At 44.5% G+C, this 20,169-nt stretch overlaps 2 protein-coding genes across 5 annotated transcripts; one reads left to right on the top strand and one right to left on the bottom strand.

The window, feature by feature from the left end:
- Positions 1-470: 470 nt before the first annotated feature.
- On the top strand, positions 471-5,001 carry aida (axin interactor, dorsalization associated). Its single transcript, XM_079753136.1, has 10 exons — positions 471-686; positions 1,268-1,334; positions 1,622-1,675; positions 1,842-1,896; positions 2,003-2,066; positions 2,386-2,489; positions 2,900-3,022; positions 3,263-3,385; positions 3,930-4,047; positions 4,293-5,001. Exons 1-10 carry the CDS (start codon positions 580-582, stop codon positions 4,390-4,392), a joined length of 915 nt encoding a protein of 304 aa, XP_079609262.1. The 5' UTR covers positions 471-579; the 3' UTR covers positions 4,393-5,001.
- Positions 5,002-5,722: 721 nt separating this feature from the next.
- Positions 5,723-19,567, bottom strand: mia3 (MIA SH3 domain ER export factor 3). 4 transcript variants are annotated; one of them, XM_079753124.1, is made up of 28 exons: positions 19,420-19,567; positions 18,450-18,583; positions 18,260-18,346; positions 15,759-18,084; positions 15,131-15,466; positions 14,596-14,744; positions 12,646-12,777; positions 12,489-12,510; positions 12,293-12,381; positions 12,098-12,175; positions 11,814-11,924; positions 11,631-11,702; positions 11,445-11,549; positions 11,216-11,338; positions 10,990-11,077; positions 10,801-10,853; positions 10,421-10,511; positions 10,035-10,173; positions 9,442-9,604; positions 9,288-9,323; positions 9,093-9,160; positions 8,875-8,957; positions 8,368-8,490; positions 8,045-8,107; positions 7,894-7,940; positions 7,679-7,756; positions 6,870-7,239; positions 5,723-6,496 (listed from the first exon to the last, which is right to left on the bottom strand). In XM_079753124.1, exons 1-28 carry the CDS (start codon positions 19,538-19,540, stop codon positions 6,207-6,209), a joined length of 5,577 nt encoding a protein of 1,858 aa, XP_079609250.1. In that variant the 5' UTR covers positions 19,541-19,567; the 3' UTR covers positions 5,723-6,206. The 4 variants fall into 4 exon arrangements, with proteins under 4 accessions (XP_079609250.1, XP_079609252.1, XP_079609251.1 ...); XM_079753126.1 differs by having other exon boundaries at positions 7,706-7,756; XM_079753125.1 differs by having other exon boundaries at positions 8,368-8,487.
- Positions 19,568-20,169: the final 602 nt, after the last annotated feature.

Raw genomic sequence — 20,169 nt, 5'->3', positions numbered from 1 at the left:
TCTGCTTTATTTAAATAATTATGCCAAGGTTAATGGTATACTCAAAGTGTCATCTCTTCTTTCCCTTTACTAAAACTGTTGTATCCTGTTTGTATCCACTGTGCTCTTTCTCGTGTCCCTTCTCGACACTCCTCATTCTCCTCCAGACCTGCCAACTGCCACATCTCTGTTTACCTCAACTTGCAGGCCTGCTGCAAGTCGGACACACATTACACACTAACACATTTAGCCTTTAGCGACAGTGTTCAGCCCCAGTCTATACAATAAGGTAATTAAACAATTCATATCATTCTAAAATTATTAATTATAATACTAAACTAAAGTTTTATTAAAAAGATATGTGATATGGGTATTCGAATTGATTCCCCAGTAGTACAATAACCAAAAGGGCGGGACTTCCTGTCTGTTCCGGATGCAATACATTGACCGAGCAATAAGGGCTTGGTCGCCGGTTGTTTTCAACACAACGGTACGCCTTTGGATAACGTCCTTACCTGTCTAACGACGATGCCACAAGCGTTGTAGAGTAAAATCGGCGATGCTAACCCCGAAAGTACTTCGCATAACGAGTGTGTGAAAATGTCTGATGTCACTAAGACTATCCAGAAATGGCATGCGAGTTTCAGTAAAGGGACAGACTTTGATTCGTGGGGACAATTAGTGGAGGCTATTGATGAGTACCAAATGTAAGTTAATCAACATGTGTCATACAATTGCCTCAGTTTGACCTGTTTTCTCAGTATCTCTATCCACTCCCACGACGAGTGTCTTCTGTATCATCTAAATACCCTTGCCCATGCATTGTTGCACGCCATCTATATGCTGTTCAGCCAGTGACTGCATTTGTATTACCCATTCATGATATTAAAAGCAGCCTTGGACCAGAGATATCGGACTCGCCATGTAATTATTACCACGTTTCCCACCATTCAAGATAATCTGCGGCCATACATTTCAGTATGTGAGGTGTGGTCCTTTTAAACTGTGTGTGTGTGTGTGTGTGTGTGTGTGTGTGTGTGTGTGTGTGTGTGTGTGTGTGTGTGTGTGTGTGCGCGTGCGTGCGTATGCAACAACCTTTCTCAGGTGACAGCCAAAACCCTTTTGTTCTTGTAGTGCAAGCATTTATATCTCTCCTGAAAGAAAAAATAATAATTGTGCACCTTATCATGTATCCTCCTAAATTATATGCATTTTGGAAATGTTTGATATGTGATAATATACAAAACTTGACCTGCTCTCTTTACTTTGTCAATAATTGTTGATCCAGATTGGCACGCCAGCTCCAAAAAGAGGTCCAGTCAACCAATTCCACAAACTTCACTGAAGATCAGAAGGTATTCAAGCTGAACGTTTAAGCATAAGTTGAGCTTTATAATCTTAAATGAGGTTTAAAATATAAAAGAAAAGGGAATAACTAGTTAAGTTTAAGTCAGATACCATGTCTTTGATACTCTGGTACTATAGATACAATGTATTTGTGCATATGGGCTGTTAGAATAGTATTTAGAAGGAATTGGCATATTTTAATATACATTGTGTAAACTACGCCACAGCATGGACCCTCAGGGAAAAAACAAATATAGTATTGTCTTCTTAATTGTACACATTTGTTGCTCTTCAGAAAACATTAGGCAAGTTTGCAACATGTCTGGAGCTGAGAAGTGCAAGTTTGCAGGTCTGTATAAAACCGTTATTTTGCTTCTATATGTTAATTGATTGTGTACAATCAATCAACATACTCTTAATTATGAGTCTTTAATCATACCACTTATATTTATTAATAGTATAGCACAGTTGCATTTATTATGTTGTGTATTTTGTTTGTTATTGTTTTGGCATAGTGTTCACAGCCAACGGAAGACTTCAGGTTAGAGGACCTGAAGACATTGGAGCCCAGTTAGTATTAATCGACTTGAGAAGAAATAATGGTGCATTTGCAGCCAACTCATTTTGCAGAGGCAAATAAACACACTTTGACTTATGTTTATGTCTTTCTCCATAGTAATAAAAAATATACTGACTTACAACAAAGAATTCCCCTTTGATGTCCAGCCGGTGCCATTAAGGTGAGACTCAAGAAAAAAACATCCAACAACCTTTAATAGGGAGGTTTTCCAACACTGATAGTTATATCAGTATAGCAAAATACATTTTGGTATACATTGTCTGATGTTAAAGAGACATTTATTTTTCAGATGTAAAGTCATGTTAGACTTTTTACATTTGTAATTTAGAACATGAAATCTCAATAAGCAACCGTCAAAGGTCTTGTGTCCGTCTAGTGTTTATTAAAGTATTTAATAGCATCGGTACCTGGTTTGGATGAGGCTTTAGCGTTGAGGTATTTCTTCCAAAATAACATGATTAAAACTTTAAAACGATCAGAAAAATCCTAGCTCCAGGGGAAGAGGAGAACCTGGAGCTGGAAGAGGAAGAGGATGCTGCAGCAGGAGCTGGGTCTGCTGAGACCTTCCCTTCTCAAGTATCAGGTACTACAGCACGCCTACAGCGCCACCACCAGCAATGCTTCATTCTCATCTTCGCTAGGATTAGCTTTTAAACCCAGAGGATCGCCAGACCTCTGTAATAACACAGTGCACCGGATGATACCATCCCCATAATTGTAGCCTATTGTCAGAAATGTACACACACTAAGCTGCTAATCAGTGGTAAACATCAGTGAAAACACTTGCCCATATTGGTTTTGCCACTGCAGTTCATTGTGCACTCAACGTTGGTGCAGTTTGGTATTATCATTCACTTTCCTTTTTGTTAAAAGAAACATAATGTGTGAGTGTCTCACGAGGCTGGCGTAGTATGGGGCTGCCTAACAGTATGTGTATTTTCAAGAATACTTGACCATATTTAGAATGCCATATTTAACCATGGTCTGTTACAGGTACATTGTTACCACGGTTACCCTCAGAGCCCAGCATGACACTTCTTACACTTAGGATTGATAAAATTGGCTTGAAGGATGCTGGCCAATGCATCGACCCCTACATGACCATCAGTGTAAAAGGTATGTATGTGCATGTAAATATTCCTTCTATTGCTACAGCTGAATGTGGAAAATAATGGGGATGATAGGGATCCATTAAATAACAATATTTCTTTATAAATTAGAGATAAATAATGATAAATAAACATTATTAAGGTTGGAAAGATACCCTGGCATTCCATTGCACCTAAAATGTTGATGTTCTGCTTTTCAAATTTTTTTTTTTGTCTATTAAACCCCTAACATGTCTCCTCTGTTCAGATGTGAATGGGATTGACGTGAACCAGGTGCAAGATACCCCTTTGGCCACCAGGAAGGAAGACACGTACATCCACTTCAGCGTGGAGGTGGAGATCCAGAAACACGTGGAGAAGCTACCCAAAGGTACCTCCTTTAGACATAGGGCCGTGCTGTTTAAATGCACCATTTTCTGATCAATGCAGGGGTTTGGTGACCATGCTTTGTGTTGGTTCAGTAGCATGAAACTGTGCGTCGTGTTTTTATAGTTTTCCATCATCGAATGTAAACCTATATTTTACAACTTTTTTGTTCAAACTGTTTTGTGACTTATTCACAATTTTTTCTTTTTCAAAATGATGTGTGTCATGAGTGTCTAGAGACTAAAACCATTATATCAATGACTTATTTACGGCAGCCATAATCTTTGTTCAAAGTTTCGAGAGTCTAAAGACTTAAACCATGACATCATTCCAGAGATTTGTTTTTCCCTCTAAATCAATTTAGGTCTATGTAGAATATTGTTTTGCAATGATAAACGTACAGTGTAGTTTTACAGTTTTAAGCCATTAACTTCCAATGGTTAAAATGTTGAACCACAAGATGAGGCACTGGGTATTTAATACAATAATACAAATAAATAAGTAATACAACGTAATTTCTGTTTTGTTGATTTATCTGCTGTCTGCAGGAGCGGCCATCTTCTTTGAATTCAAGCATTACAAACCCAAGAAGAGGTTTACCAGCACAAAATGCTTCGCCTTCATGGAGATGGATGAAATTAAGCCCGGCCCAATTGTGATTGAGCTGTGAGTCTCCTTTCCAATGTCTGAGTCCTTATAACTAAGGATGCACAGATAGCAATACTTTATTATTTGAATGTATGGCTAATTAATGGCTGTTCCTGATATAAAATTGATTTTAAATTATCGTAAAACTACTGGGTAACATTAGTAGTGAAATAGTGATATCTCCAGTTAATCGTGTCTTTCATGGTGTGTCTGTTGTGGTGTCAAGGACCAATTCCTTCTGTTCCAAACTGCTTGTGCCACAGGTACAGGAAGCCCACTGACTACAAGAGGAAGAAACTCCAGCTCATGACCAAGAAACCACTATATCTCCACCTCCATCAGACGCTGCACAAGGACAGCTGAGGGAGAACCTGCTACATGCCTGGAACTGCCTGGTGCCACCACTTGTTAAGCTACACACCCGCATCAGCCTCATCAACCGTTTATAACCCAGCCAATCTTTGGTGTGAAAAATTAACACAGCAAGTCAGCAATACTTACTTGAACCACGGTTGGTTCGCTCTTTCAACCGCGCTATTGAATGTGCATTTCCAATTTTTATTTACTCAAACCAATAATGACACAATTGAGTCCTCGTCTACTATGGAAATTCAAACTTTCATCTTTTTGGGGTTTTAACCAATGAAACTACTTGAATGGATTGAAGTATAAATGCGAACGGATTTCAAATTAGGCACAAAAATATATTTTTTGTTTTAAAAGATGTGATGCAGTCCCAGTAAGAAGGAAAAGACAGTGCTTCCTGAATCACTTTGCATTAAATATGGTTGGATTCATATCCCATGGGTTATCTCTCCATTTGAAATATCATGGTAATGTTTTTTTTGTATTTTTGTAATATCAGGCGATAAATTAACCCTCAAAGATAACACTAACTGAACGAACATTTGTGTGTGTGCGTTTTATATGTGTATGCGAGGGCATGAATGGATAAATAATCATGTGCAGTATTTGTGGACATACAGTAAAAACATATCAAATATTTACACTGCTTTCATTTCTAATAAACTTTACATTTAAAACCTGCATTTCTCTTCCGTTCTTTAGTATTTTTGGCTATGTGTAGGTATAGGTGTATCTTTACCAAAGATGTGCTTCGAGATACTTTTTTTAGTATTTATTGACTGACTTAACCTCAGGATGCATAACTTTTAGGTTTATATGTACTGGATGTAACATTGAAATGGTTTAATAGTTATTCCTGATTGTTCATACTCGTCAATGCCATCTAGTCTGAATTGCTTCATTTTGAAAGAATGAAAAGCTGTGAGAAAAACATCAACTGGCTTTGAGGTATTTGAAAAGAATGCTCTCCCACCCTGTGCCGTTTGAAATGGGGCCGAATTACGGACTCCTGCATCCCTGTAACTTCTCGTAACTTTAGCTATATAAATTAGAAAGTCACCAAATAATCTACAGAGAAAATTTTATTTTATTCCTAGAAAGTCTTAAATCTTTAAAGAATCTTTAAAAAACCAACACTAAATGTTTCCTTGAGGCAATTTAGCTCGGAGGGATTTGCAAAATACTTTAAGATGCTTCAACATCAAGAGAGATCTTACAATGTATTAGTAACTGCCACAACGCATTCCTAAGAGAATGCAAATAGATCCAAGGCATTCAGAAAGAAATTAAGCACTTTCATGTTCAACGTGTATAACCAAAGAAAAGCTTATGGAGGATTTTGCACTGTTTATTAATAACATTTCTAAGATCATACTAAAATAAGTTATACATCTGGCCGTCAAATTACACATTTCCTCGCACCGTTTTTTCTAAAACGCCCTGCCCCATATTTTCCTTAACTATTTCCACAGGAAATGACATGAAAACATAAAAAGTTTCCCCTCTTAAAAAACGCTATTTGCTAAAACAAAAAGTTCAGTCATTGAATAGAAATATTATTGCACAATAAGCATTCTTACATGTAGCAATCCTCTTCCATAATCATACAATTTCCCGCAACACGATTGATTTGATATTGAAATGCAAATATGTTTTTAATAATATAATTATTTTCAATGCAGTTTTTTTCTCTTCATAATTAAATGAATTGAAGTAGGAAAATAAATCAGAAATACAGACAGCATCCTTGATTATAGTGGTCAATGTGGGTATTCCTCTTGCTGTCTGTCGGTAGGCAATGGGTTTGGTGGTCAAGGCTCGGCCATACTGGTCATGGAGTTCACAGAGTCCTGGGGGGCCGCGTCCCGCCTCGCGTCCTGCCGACCCTGTCCAGGGCCGGCCGCCGCCGCCGCAGAGGGGGGCCGCTGGGTGTCTGGCGGGGGTGCGTGCGCGTAGCCGTCTCCGTGTGGTGGTTGGTGAGGCGGGACGCCTCCTGGAGCAGGTGGGTAGGCCTGTCCGGGAGGGTACCCGGGTCCGGGTGGTCCCGAGTAGCGCATGTCAGGGGAGAAGGGTGGCTGCGGTCCCAGTGGTCCGCGGAGGCCTGGTGTGGGGATGGACCCAACGGTTTGATTCAGTGGGGTGAAGGAGTGATGCAAAGCTCAAAGGACAAACTGCTACATGCATGCATGGCAAGTGAGATCTACTGGTACTATTTCAGCACTATAAAACAAGCCAAACTTGGTGTTAGCTGGCTAACATTTGATCACAACATTCAAATGTTAGCCAGCTAACTTTTAATTTCAACAGCGATGAAACCTTGGCAGACTATAAAACAAGGAAAGCACGTGCTTCCAACAAAAAAAAACAACCACCCGACCAACGCTAAACCTGAGCCGACCAAGAGCCCGCCGACCGATGAGTCGACCTATGAGGGCTCAGCCCTAGGGCCTAGTCCCGCCCCCGGCCCCCTTTACCGTGTGGTCCGTAATGTGGTGGCGGCAGCTGAGGCCGCATGTGGGGCGGCGGCGGGCCCCTGGGCTCCGGCCGGGGGATGAAGGCGTGCCCGTTGGGCGGGCGGGGGCCGTACTCCCCTCCCATGTACCCCGGCGGCGGGGGGCCACCGTTGGCCCCCGGCGGCGGTGGCCGGAAGTGGAGAGGGGGAGGGGGCGGGCCGCGGGGGCCCATCATCCCGGGGAGCGGGGGGTACATGGGGCCGAGCGGCGGGGGCCGGTACAGGCCCGGGGGCAGGGGGGGGCCGTCGTAGTGCACGTCGTGGGGGGACCCCCGGGACGGGTTGGAGGGCGGGGAGTCCATGATGGCGGAGGAGGAGAAGGAGCCGGGGCCCTGGGGGACACAGAGCTGGGGTCAGTGGGGGTCTTGTAAAGTTGTGATGTTAAGTCACACGGGGGATGAGTCAAGACAGAACCGCAGCCCAGAGGAAGTATCAGTAGTAGTAGTAGTAGTAGTAGTAGTAGTAGTAGTAGTAGTAGTAGTAGTGTGTGAGCCCAGGGTTACCCACTCAGTACCAGTAGTCATACACCAGCATTTTCCAGAGCAAAAATCAAGCCTCAAAACCACGCACAAACACACACAAGCACCTTTACTCTGCAACACAACCGCAGTACATTGAGGTAACATTCCTGCAATGCTGTGAGAACCACAAAAAGAATCACAAATCCAGCCCACTGATTAGAAGAAGCGGAAACACTCGGTCTCCTTCCCAAAGTCAGCTTGAGCAAAACAACCAGAGCGAGGTCTATCCAGTGTTAGGTCGTCTCCACACCTGGTCTTCAGCTGCCTTCATACTCACTGGCTCTGGCTCCTCATCACAGACCTCAGCCAGGGGCTCAGAATCTACAGTCTGCTTTCAGACATACATAGGTGGGCATGAATTCAGGGCCCAGCAAAGTGCATTACAGACGACATAAGAGGCACAGGGGTCACAGGTGGATGAATAATAAGGGGTTGGTTCCAGAGAGCCAGAGAGAAGGCGCTCACCGAGTCGTCCCTGGTGGCCGGAGACGAGGTCCGAGGGCCCAACATGTCTGAAAGAGTCCAACGAATGACAATAAATGAACCAAAGTTGAAAGTTGAAATCAAAAACCGTTCCAGTCCCTCTATCAAGAATGGCTCCTGCAAACTGACGTACCCATTCGAGGGCCGTGTTTGTTGTCATGGTAACGGCCCTGCGGGTCAGACGGAGGCCGGGGACCTGGGAGAAGAACCACGAAGATAACATGAGATCAGATACATGGACCCATAGAAAGTAGGAAGGCAGTTACAGGAGATGCAACCCACTGTATTTTGTCTACCTGCATTGAGAGGACATTGCAACAATTGATAGCAATGTTTGAATGCCGCGCGTGAGCACCAAAGGCATTACCCAGCAGCACCTTTACTCTCCACTAACGAAACGTGCCAGAATCTATGGTCCAATGAAACCACAAAGAAGGGCTCAGGGCTGGGACTGACCGTAGCGATCGATCCTCCTGTCCCCCAGTGGGGCAGAAGGGGCCCGCCGGGGATCCTCCATCCTGGTGGGGGGGGATGGGGCCCCGCCGCTGACAGGAGAGGGCCCGTAGGAGTCCCCCGCTGCTGCCGTTCAATTAGAAACACACAAGGGAAAAAGCAGGGGGGCAAATTACTGCCTTTTTGTTCAAACGGCTCGTTTGAGCTTGCGCCATGGAAACAACGGGGGTACGGTTGAGTGTGATGGGGGAATAGACCATTCCATACAAAGTCAAATTTGCCACAAAAATCAATGAATGTTTCCCTTTGGTCAGAGCAATCAGAGCAAATTGGGAGTTCAATTTAAAAGCACACAGTTAACAGAAGGGGAACGTCCACTTTTGTTTGGAGGTGACGCAGGCGGGCAGGGACAACAGGGGGACTAATCATCGGGTGTCCTGGGGTGCTGTGGCTCCACCGCCCTGCCACCCGGGTTCCTATTCTACAGGGAGAAGTGACGGGGGACTTTACCTGGGCGGGCCCCAACGCGTCCCGGGTTGGGCTGGAACAGGTGGGCGCGGTACTCGTTGAGCTGGGACGACAGCAGACCCAGCCTGGTAGGAGGTAAGAAGGAACAAAGAGACACGTGGGAGATTTGAACAAATGCTATTCAAACGCAGATAACAGCGCCGAGGTTTAAATCGAGCAGACCCATCGGGCCAGAGCGCACGTGTGGATAAGACGCTCACTTGTCCCGCAGCCTCGACGTCTCAATCTTCTCCTGGTTCACCGCTCGCTCAGCCGTCCGCGCGCTCATCTGGACACGAGAGGAACAGACGGCATCGTAAAGGGTGATTGAAGTAGATTCACACAAAACAAATCCTCTGGAAAATAAACAATCCCATCAAAATGAAAGCAGAACAGGACATCATATTCCAACGTACCCAATTTGAATGAGTCTTATTCTCCTGCTCTTTAATCTGTCAGAAAGACAAAAAGAAAACAGAAAACAACGGCGGTCACAACCAACACCGACTCGGGAGCACAGCGATCAGGGCGGCGGCGGCCCGCGCCGGAGGGGGCCGGACGGCGGCGTACCTGTTCCTTGTAGGCCACCTCGGCCTTCTTCATCTGATCCTCCATCTCGCTGATGCGCTGCCGCAGCAGCTTCACCTGGGACTCGGCCTCCAGGGTCTTGCCGCCGACCGTGGACAGCAGGGTCTCCTTGTTGCGCCGCTCCATCTCCTCTTTGGTCAGCTTCCTGGGCAGGGCGCGGGCAAACGTGAACGGGCACATTGCGTCTCGTCGGTTTATGGAAAAGGGACGGGTCGACACTGACTGCGGCGGCCGCATGCCTCAGGGGATGCGCGTTTGAGGTGGCAGGGATGAGTGGGGGGGGGTGGGGACGATGGCGATTATATGTCCTGACAGCGCTCGAGTTGGAATACAGCACAAGCAGTAACAGCTACGCGTCGAGCTATGCTCTGATTTTGTGGTTAACTGAAGATAAGTGCAGATATTGCAGAAGTCATCGTTTTCCCCCAAAAAATAATTGCAGCAATAGAAACACCTCCAACCTGATCCAAGCATCAGATCGCAAGACCAGGAAGGAAAAGGTCCAAGGCTTTCCCTTCAACCATGAGGGGGATAAGTGACACAAGGGTAGGGAGGTGTTTACGAAGGTGACTTACTGCTGCAAAGCATTCTGCTTCTGCTGGTACATCTCGGTCAAGATCTCATTCTTCTGCTCGAGGATCTTGTACTGATTTTCAATGTGGCTCTTCTCGCTCTTTATGGTGGCGATGGAGTGCTCCAGCTCCTGGTGTTGCTCTGCAGGGGAGCACAGTAGGCGCCAGTCAATTATAATGTTTGAGCCCCAACCACCTCAGGAATAGTCCTGTGCACAGCATTACCATCAACTCATTGTGGAATATCCCTAGTATTTGAAAGACCTTAACCATATGAAACACGCGCGCACACGCACACGCACACGCACACGCACACACACACACACACACACACAAATTGTGGTAGAGAATTGCCCTGAACTCAATAGTTTAAAATGTGATTGGCATACCTTCAAGCACCTTCCTAGTCTTTTCCTCATTGAGGAATTTGGCCATGAAACCGTTCCGCTCCTCTTCAACCACAAACAGAGTGGTCTGGACCTGCAGAAACCAGACATAACCCCTTAGACAGAGCTTAATGATAAATAACTCACTAACTGAAAAGTTGATGAGGGGCATTTTGAATATAATTGAGAATTCAATATAGTTAATTAATAGTTAATAGTTAATTAATCATTTGATATTCTTTGACAATTACGATTATTATTATTGCAGCACATTATTTTGTTGTTTCTCCGCCTCGTCGAGGAGCAAATTTAACCCATAAGGAAAAAACATCCAAGCCAATAGTTAATAGTCTTAATCCAAGCCAATAGTTAAGGTACTTTACCAGTGAAACGTCCGTCATCTGCTTGATCCTGTTTTTTATCATCGTTTTCTTATCTGTCAAGAAGATGGGGAAATGAAAGTCAACATTCCAATAGGTTCAAACACCAGCTCTCAGAACGTAAAGGCCTGTACACACACACACACACACACCGAACTGAAGGCCTGTACGCACACACCGAACATGGCTCACCGTTTGGTAGCTCGCCGTTGGCTAGCACTTGTGTGTCCCCTTTTTGGCAATCAAAAGCATCCAGGTCACCCAGAAGATTAGACAGTACCTGATGGAATAAAACACAAAGATGTAGACCTACTCCGACGCACACACATGATAAGGCAAGGCGAAGATGAATGTGATTATTAAAACCAAGGGCCGTGGGTGTAGCAACAGTGGACAGTGGACAGTGGTCAGGGCGGACCTCCACATTGTGATCTTTGAGGGTGACCAAGTCTTCAAGCTCCTTCTGGGACTTTTGGTAGAGCTTGATCCGCTTGCTCAGGTCCTCGTGTTTTTCCTCCCAGCCTTTCATGGATGCCTTGAGCTGTGGGAAACATCAAGTCAAACTAAGTTATTCTTGGAAAAATGAATGCATCAAAATCAATTGCAGAATTGCAGCCCCACAGACATCAAGTTTAATTTCCTCTTACCTCATTGTTTTGTTCCTTCAGCACTGCATAATCCCTCTCTAGACATTTCTGCTGGACTCTTCGTGCATTCTCGTGCAGCTTGGCCTCATCCAGGAACACGGTGGCCTGTGGGAAGACACAGCAGGCCGGTCACTTAAAGCGCCACCTAAACACGGCCCGACATCAGTGAGGGTGAACAGCACATACCTGCTCGTAAGCTTGCTTGCTCTTCTTCCGGCTGAGCTGCAGCTGCTCGTTGGCCTTCATCAACTGTTCGATCTGTTACATGAAAACAGAAGCACAGGGCTATTAAGGCAAAGGGGGGGGGGGGGGGGGACGACAAACCAATGAGAATTCACACTTAAGAAAAAGGTAGGAGATGAGATGTACTTTGGCGTTGTCCCTCTGATTGTTTGCCTTCTGCTCGTCAAAAAGCGCTGAGTGGGATCGGACTTCCTCTTCGAATCGCTTAGTTTGTTTTTCTGACTTTCCCAGTTTCCGCTGTAAGCAGAAAAAGCCATGTTCATCATCATCAAGATTACATAACCCGTCTCTCTTAATTTAAAGCCACATTAAGAAGACTAAATTAGGCTACTCAATACAGAGAGAAGTCCAACAGCAGTCTTGGTAGGTTACCATCAAATCGATATCTATAGATAACATATGTAGCTCACCTCTAGCTCCTTATTCTTTCTCTGGGCATGACAAACGCTTTCTTCAGATTGTTTCTTTTTTTCGTGTAAATCCTGAATCTGTGAACAGAGGCATTTCAAAGAGAGGGATCAACATGTTGTTCTAATGATCCCAATGAGAGAATATAAATATAGGTCATATTATAGGTCATTGATTCACCTGGATACCGGACTTACCATTTGCTGGAGCTCTGACACCTTTAAAACCGCATCTTCTTTTCCTTTTTTGAGCGATGTTATTTGGTCTTTAAGCCACTTGTCAGTCACTTTACAAAACACAACGAAAAACACTCAGAACACATGATTGATTCAATTACAAATGTAATCATCTTTTCAGATCATGCAGATAAGTCAATTTATTGTTAAGACTTACCAAGATACTCCTTCTTTTTGACCTTAAAAAAAGGGATACATTCAAAGATTACGAGTTAATACAATCGTAGAATAATCGCAAAAGCAACACAACCTTTTAAACTTGTATGAGAGTTCAGAAGTGTGTGTGTTAATAATGCTAGTGTCACAACGCTTACAGCCAGAATGGTATTCCATATGAAGACCACGATGGTGAAGACCCCGACCAGGGCCGTGACAATAACGGCTCGCCAAGGACAGCCGAGCAGGGTGTCCCCCGGTCGCCATTCTTCTGGCAGAAGGGAGATCACCTGGGTATACGCAGAGGCAAACACACGCAGACACGGGGTCAGGAACACAATGTTGGCAGAGAAGATGGAGAGGGTGGCGCGGGATTTTATCTAAATGACACACTAGTATTACCATAGCCTCCGACGCACGGACTGTTTTAAGAGTGACCCAGTCCAGGACTTGTTAAATGTGTATCCGATATCATTCATTATTTACAACCTCAGGCAGTATCAATCCCTTTCAGATGGAAACCTTATGAACTACACAGACAACAACCTGATCGTATATATGAATTGACCAATGATTTACATGCAACAATAGTGGCAGAATACATCCTTTTCACATCAAAGACAATGCTACACCACTACGCTGCTACCAGTGGGATATTGCAAATGGTTAATGAAACATTAAATAAGAATCAAAAGCTGGCAGCTAGTCAAGGCTTTAAAAAAAAGGGCAATCGAAGGATCATACTGGAATGCAATGAGCTCTGGCCAGCAGCACGGCCAGATAAACCTTTGAGCCAAGCATGATGTCGATAGATCAAACATTCCAGATTGAGAAATAATCATAGATTAGGGCCTATATTTTACGAATACATTGTGTTGCCTGGATTATAGTCAAGTGCATGGTTACAGTTTTGCCCTATATACACAACCATCTCAAGTTTTACCGTTTGGAAATTGTTCATTTGTTCAATTAAAGGCCAACACTACTATAGCACAGGGCTCAGATATCGTAATCTTGTCAGGGTAATCGTTTGTCATTTGTTATTTTGGAAAGAGACCCGACTAAATGTTGTCTACTTACATGCTGTAGCTCCTTTATGAAAAACAGGTATAGTTGATCAAATTTGATCACAGGGCGAGATAAATCACTCTCCATGTTTTATGGCATTAACCCAGAAAGCACTCCCGGACTAAGGCAACGCGCGCTATCTGTCAGCAGGCAGCTACCACGAGCCTCCTACCGCCCTACTTTGAAGCAATGTATCGTTAAACCCAACGACCATCAACCTCAACCACCACCTGCAGGGTTGTATACATGGTAAACGTCATGAAGACTAATTGATCCCGATATTTGGAGGTCGGCGGTGTTCGTAAAGCGATCCACGAAACCCCATCCGCGGTAAACAGAAAACAGGGCTGACCAGCTGATTAAGCTAACACGGTTAGTAAAAAAAAAACCTGACAGAAAACGCTACTTTCGCTTTGAAGGTATAGGAAGACGCAAATTGAGGACAGGCACACTGCTCTAGGGCCACACAGCGATTTAACAACGCTACTTCAAACGTCAGATTATTTGAACCATAACCACTTAAGATACATATGCTGTGCTAGCCGGATAACAGCCGGTTGTGAGTTGAACTTCAGCCCTACGCTACCCAACACGTCAACAGAGGGGGAGGACAGAGGCAGTACACAATGCCTCCAGAAACGCCGTGCTAGAGACCCCTAGTGGGCCAATTGAGCACATGTTCTGAGTATCATTCTGTTGGATAAAACATGCAGAATTGCTTTTGGAGGTGTACAACTGTAAATCCTGGGCTGAACCTCAATAACTGTAGAATAACACATCATTAACACATACCAGAGGTATAATCATAACCGAAGATGTTTGATTTGTCTTTAAAATATCCTACATTAAAAAGTAAATGGTCGGATTCACCAAAATAATATATAGAGGGACATTTAATAAGATAATAGCTTACATATAAATTAAACCATATTCCCACTGTGCAAATCAATATGATTTAAGGTTGACCTGTCCCATGGTCATCAAGAGAATCCTTACATGGTTCTATAAGGGTCTAGATTCAAGCTTTTTTTCAAACTCACCACGATCACCCAATGGGTCACACTTGTCTTCATCATGGAAAGAAGACAACCACTGTAAAACAGTCCACTTGAGAATAAACCCATTATTTCTTCTTCTTCTCCTCCTTCTTCTTGTAAATCCCCCACTGGCGTCACTGTGTCCAGAGAACCTGAATGTTAATAAAAATAAACACCAGTTAAAATAAATTTCAAACCATGGATTATCACTGTTTCTCAAACTGTGTAGGCCTTCAGAAGCTAACGCAATGTCCTTAAATGTGGGAAAAAGACAAACATAAATGTTGAACTCTTCTTACTTGGGAGATAGACTTGCATAATGAGAAGGCTATGGTTAGGGGGCATCATTTGTATATGCAGGGGGCCAAGTTAAACCACCTGAGCTTAAGCAAGAAGATACAACTCTATTTTAAGACGGCAATCGAGAAGCTTTTGACTCACAGTCAAGACGCGCTCTCGTGTTCCCCCTGTGTAAACTGAACTGTGTGCGCAATGAGTGTTCAACCAACACCGCCCGACGGATCAACAAGCTGCCCACCTGAGGAGCTCTTCAACTCCACGCTGAGTCCCAGGTCAAAGGGCTTCTCCAGGACAGCTGGTGGGATCTTCTGCATTTCTTCCGCCCCACCGTAACTGGGTTGATTGTCTTCGTTCCTGTTGAAGTGTCCCCCGTCTGCCCCCACACTGAGGTCAGTGCCTTGGTGGGCCTCGTCGAACGCCCCCTGCTCTGCATCACTTTCTGGCTGCTTCTCTGTCACGTCGGGGACCACAACGCTGCCATTGTTCTCCTCGGTGGGACCATCGTCTTCCTCGGCCCGGACGACGGGTGGGAGGATCTCTGCTCGGACTTCTGGGTTGTGTGATGTGTAGTCAGCTTTGGAAACAATGTAAATCACGGAAAAGATATTGTGATAGCGTTTTTGTCAGGAATGCGACACACATCTCCATGCTAAAATGTTCGATACACCTGCGTGCTATAGTTTTGGATGAGCTACATCACAGAGAAACGGCATTCTCATTGAGGTTGTCATGGTATATGCTGAAGTGGGTTCAGCGATGCAAAAGGTACATAGTATTTTGGTTTGCTGTTCTGTTTCAAACCAAGATATGGTTAAAATGTAAAATAAGAACCACATGAAACCCTTTAGGGGATAATAAAAACACACCTTGGCGAGGCACTGGTTCTCCATTAGCCGTCAGAGGTGTGCTGTCGCTGGCCGCAGAGTACTTCTGCCGCAGTTTGAACACGAGCTCCTGAAACTCGTCCAGCAGTTTAGCCTCCTCGTCGAACAGGACCCCCTCCTCCACGTGCTTGGCGTCATACGGCTTCAGGTCCCTGCTGTCCAGCATCTTCTCGATCTCATCCAGGATGGCGTTCTCCGAGGCCTCCAGGATGGCGTCCAGAGACTTCTCGATGTCCTCGGCGGGGGAAATGTCGTTGAGGCGCGCCGCCTGCAGCTCCAGGTCGAGGTCGGCGAATAGGGCCTCGGCCTTGAGGAGGTCACTGAGGCTGAGGAACTTCCGCATGCGCTGCATGTCCTCGTCCTTGAAATGGGCACGCATGAGGGTCAGCCTCAGCACGTCGTCACCGTATTCCGGCTCCGGTGTCGTGGGCGCGTCGCTCCCTGTCGAGGGTTCGTATGTTTCTTCGCTGGGCTCGGAGTGTGAAAGGGCGTTTTCGTCTTCGAGTAATTCACCCCGTTCCATCTCCTCCTCCTGCATGTCATATTCTTTTGATGGCAGCTCCTCGTCTGTGTGTAGGTCCTCGTTATTCTCCGTTTCTTGAGTTGCATTGTTTTCCAGCTCTTTCACAGAGTTTTCAGAATCCTGCCTCAATAAGCTGTCATCCCCGTCAGGCGTATCTGTGTCGTTCTCATTGTCCATTACATACCCCTCTTCACGGCGGGTCAATGTTTCCTCTTCTTTTAAATCCCTGGTTCCTTCCCCAGCGTGCACTGACATGTCCTTGGCCTGCCCTGCATCATCATCATCATAAGCGTCTTCATTGTCGTCCTCTTCATTGTTTTCTTCACCCAGATCAGGATTTCCTGACACCTTGGGCTCGTTGGGTGCCTCAGCGTCCAACAGGTGAGATGAAGGTTCGGCAGGGAGATCTCTTGTGTTGGGACCTTCTGCAGTGGAGAACACCTGTGGATTCTCTTGTGTCGCCTGCTCGTCAGTGGGCTCAAGCTCCTGGTCGGTTGTGTGCTCGACCACACCGTGTTTTTCCTCCTCGCTTCTTTGGTGATTAAACACCAGAGGCACAGCATCATGGTCTATGTCTTCTGTGTCTGCCTCCAGAAATATAAGAGTATCTTCGTCAGCTTGATGGTCGTATGGTGGCTCTTTGGCGGGCGGCGCGTTGATGTCTACATCGTCTTGGGCTAGACGTTTTTCTGGGGTCATTTCTTCTTCTTTGTCCATGACGTCTTCTGAAGTCGAAACCTCTGCCGTCCTTCTACCGCCACTGACCATTGCAAAAACAGTGTCACCAAGTGAAGACCAGCTGTTTTTAGTCATGGGTATGTCCTCATCATCGTCATCATCTTCTTCCTCCTCATCCTCATCATCATTATTATTTGCAGCTTTGTGCATTTCACTGGGACCCTCATTAGGATGGCCACTTCCAGGAACACGTGGCCTAATCATCTCATTCTCCAAATCTTTGATTGGCTCTTCGCTCTTTGCCTCATCAAAAGAGATGACATCACTGGCATCCTCCTCCTCTTCATCATCATCGGTGGTATCTTCGTCTGGTGTTTTGGATGTCATTCTTAATTCTGGGACACTCTTTGTCAATAGGGAGGCAGATCCAACTCCCGCCTCAGGATCTTTTTCAGGGACTGGTTTAACCATGGTCTCATCATGAGGGCTAGCCATGCCAGTCTCCTCATTATCACTGGCATCGGTGGATGTAGGTCCACCTGCAGTAGAATGATCCTCTGGAGGGACTGGTTCAACCGGGAGATCATCTGGGTCCCCCCCATCGGTTTCACGTTGGTCCAATTCAGGGGTTTCCTGAGTGGAATCTCCAGCAGTTGGTGGCTCATGAGCAGTAGAGTGGTTCTCATGAGTGGCTGAGAGGTCCGTGTGGGTCTGGGTCACATCAGATGCAGCCCCTGGCTCCTGCTCTTCAGCTTCTTGTCTGGCCGGCTCTGTTGTCCCTGCAGGCAGAGCGTCAGCACTTGGCTCCTCTGGGACCCCATCTATGTGATGAGAGGCATCATGACCCCCGCCATCCTCTTCCTCCTCATCATCATCATCATCATCGCCTCCATCGCCGTCATAAATATCATCATTGTCCATAGACACAATTTCAGTTGGCCTATCCGTTGGTTCTGATGGTATTTCTGCACCGTCTGCAGTTTCAGTCGGGTCGACTGTGTCCTCGCTGTCACCATCCTTCTTTTTGGAATAGTAGCCTAACAATGAATCTATGTCATAGTCATCATGACCATTAAATCCTGTGTCAAAGCAGACAAAATCTGTTTCCTGAAGGAAATAAGAAAAGTACAATTATTCATTAGCATTTTTTAGGTCACTTTTTATTTTCTGCACCAAGACGGTTACAGAATGAAGAAACGCTACAAATTAAAATATTTGCATTCCAGCCAAATAACAGAATGGCAAAGCCCTAGATGCATCATGCAAACGTTAGATTTCATACCTCTGTTGGAAGTACTATTTTAGTTTCAGTATAGACATAGTTAACTTCGATTAGGTGCTCTGGGAAGTAGCCAAATTGACGCCCAACCTATTGACAAATAAGGAAAAATCATGTTAATGGTTATGACCATACACTCCTACTACAATGTCATTCCACAGTAAGGATTAGATATTAACAACACTTTACTTACACTTCCCGCCCACATGTCTGTTCTCTTGCCACCTAATTTGTAGTACACATATACATTTTCAGATTTCTTGGCAGACAGGAATCGACAATCAGGTCCTGAGAAATCATCAATCATCTTCCCCCGTACAAGGAGCACTGTAAGGACACAAAACAGAAAAATTACAAACAAGTCTAAATTGTACGTACAATAAATATTGTGTCCAGACACTGGAAGGTGTATTAGAATTGCTACATTAAATGTTCTTTAATAATGTACATTGTAATCATCATGATTGTGTTGTTGGTGCTAGGATCATATGTTTTCGGTGAAGGTAACTGTAAGTGATCGTCAGGTTTGTCATTGCCTTTTTATTGATGTTGTTGCAATTGCTCCAACTAAGTCATTTTGTGTATGGGAATTAACATTACAGATAAATATTACATTCATTCTTTAATAATTCCTCAGTGCTTTGGCGTTTCACTATCACTTCTCAATACTTTTGGACCGAAGCAACCCCTCGATACTTTTGAAACGAGGCAACCCCATATATATATATATATATATATATTAATTACATAAGTACAGATTTTCCTGCTTAAATTGGTTTGTTTGCTCACGTCTGGCATTGCAATGAACATGAGAAACACTGATGTCAACATCAGTGTGTACGTGGGCTAATGCCGGGGGATAGCTTATTAGCTGCTAGCCTTGGCTAATACCAACAACCGTAGCAAGCCAGGCCAGGACTGCCAGGCAAACAGCCAACACACGGGCCGCCTGAACGTGTACTTTGAGGGATGTTATCTTGCTCCCCGTGTCAATGTGCAGCAGATAAGAATCGTAATTGCAACTTTATGGGGGGATTCAGTTCGCAATTATCGACTCGCAACAGGTCAAAGATAAGACGCAGTTTAAAGCTAGCTGAAATCAATGTGAGCGGATGGAGGCATACCAAAAGTCACAGTGAGGCAACAACAAACAAGGAACTTACTACTGCACTCCTTGTCTGCACATATTTTGAGGTCGGAAAATCTTCTATCCAAAGCGGTAATTGATCCAAAATAAAATATGAGTAATAACACGCATTTTTGGTAGAAGAGCGCAGCTGCCATGGTGGCAGTGTATTAACCGGGTGCCGCCTGATCTCTCCTCTTCTCTGAGGAACCAGAGGCCGACACGTCAGCAGATCCGGCTGCGGGGTATTCCTCTACTACTCCATAAGACTCCGATTCGATTCGGAGAAGTTTCTAGTATAAGCTTAGGGTCAACCAACCCACTCAGACGTGGACACAGAAGTTCAACAAAAAAAAATCCTGATCTTCTGAATGCAAAAAATAAAAAAGGAAATAATAAATATTTAAAAGTCTACTACCGCTTTAAAGCATTTGTCTGAAGTGCTGGAATTCCACAGGATGAACAACAGCACACGGTTGTATTTGAATACACTTTGAAAGCGTAACGATATTAAATGCATATATGCATCATCCACGATTTAAAATAGAAGTATGCAGCTTAGTGGGTAGTCATTAGATGTAGGGAATAAACTGCGCTTATAAATGCTATATGACAACACCAGGCTGCTACACTATCCATGAACTGTTACTATCATTATTGTGATGTTTTATGATTATTATGATGTTGAAGATGATGCTGATGCTGATAGTGGTTGTTATTGGTAGTAGTAGTAGTAGTAGTAGCAGCTCTAGTATTTCCTTAAAGTAGTCCTGATATTCATCTTCGT

Source organism: Pollachius pollachius (assembly GCF_949987615.1).
Source record: "Pollachius pollachius genome assembly, chromosome: 16".
In the NCBI taxonomy this organism is placed as follows: Eukaryota; Metazoa; Chordata; class Actinopteri; order Gadiformes; family Gadidae; genus Pollachius; species Pollachius pollachius.
This window is presented reverse-complemented; position numbering and strand designations above follow the sequence as displayed.

Bases quoted from the DNA above. Each gene is read 5' to 3' on its own strand.
- mia3 (XM_079753124.1), bottom strand. From the start codon at position 19,540: ATGGCAGCTGCGCTCTTCTACCAAAAATGCGTGTTATTACTCATATTT. The intron at 18,347-18,449 runs GTAAGTAAAGTG...ATTTGTCAATAG, and splicing joins CAGACATGTGGGCGGGAAGT to GTTGGGCGTCAATTTGGCTA. The intron at 9,605-10,034 runs GTAAGTCACCTT...CGCCCTGCCCAG, and splicing joins AAGCAGAATGCTTTGCAGCA to GAAGCTGACCAAAGAGGAGA.
- aida (XM_079753136.1), top strand. From the start codon at position 580: ATGTCTGATGTCACTAAGACTATCCAGAAATGGCATGCGAGTTTCAGT. The intron at 687-1,267 runs GTAAGTTAATCA...TTGTTGATCCAG, and splicing joins GCTATTGATGAGTACCAAAT to ATTGGCACGCCAGCTCCAAA. The intron at 1,897-2,002 runs GTTAGTATTAAT...CTTTCTCCATAG, and splicing joins CCTGAAGACATTGGAGCCCA to TAATAAAAAATATACTGACT.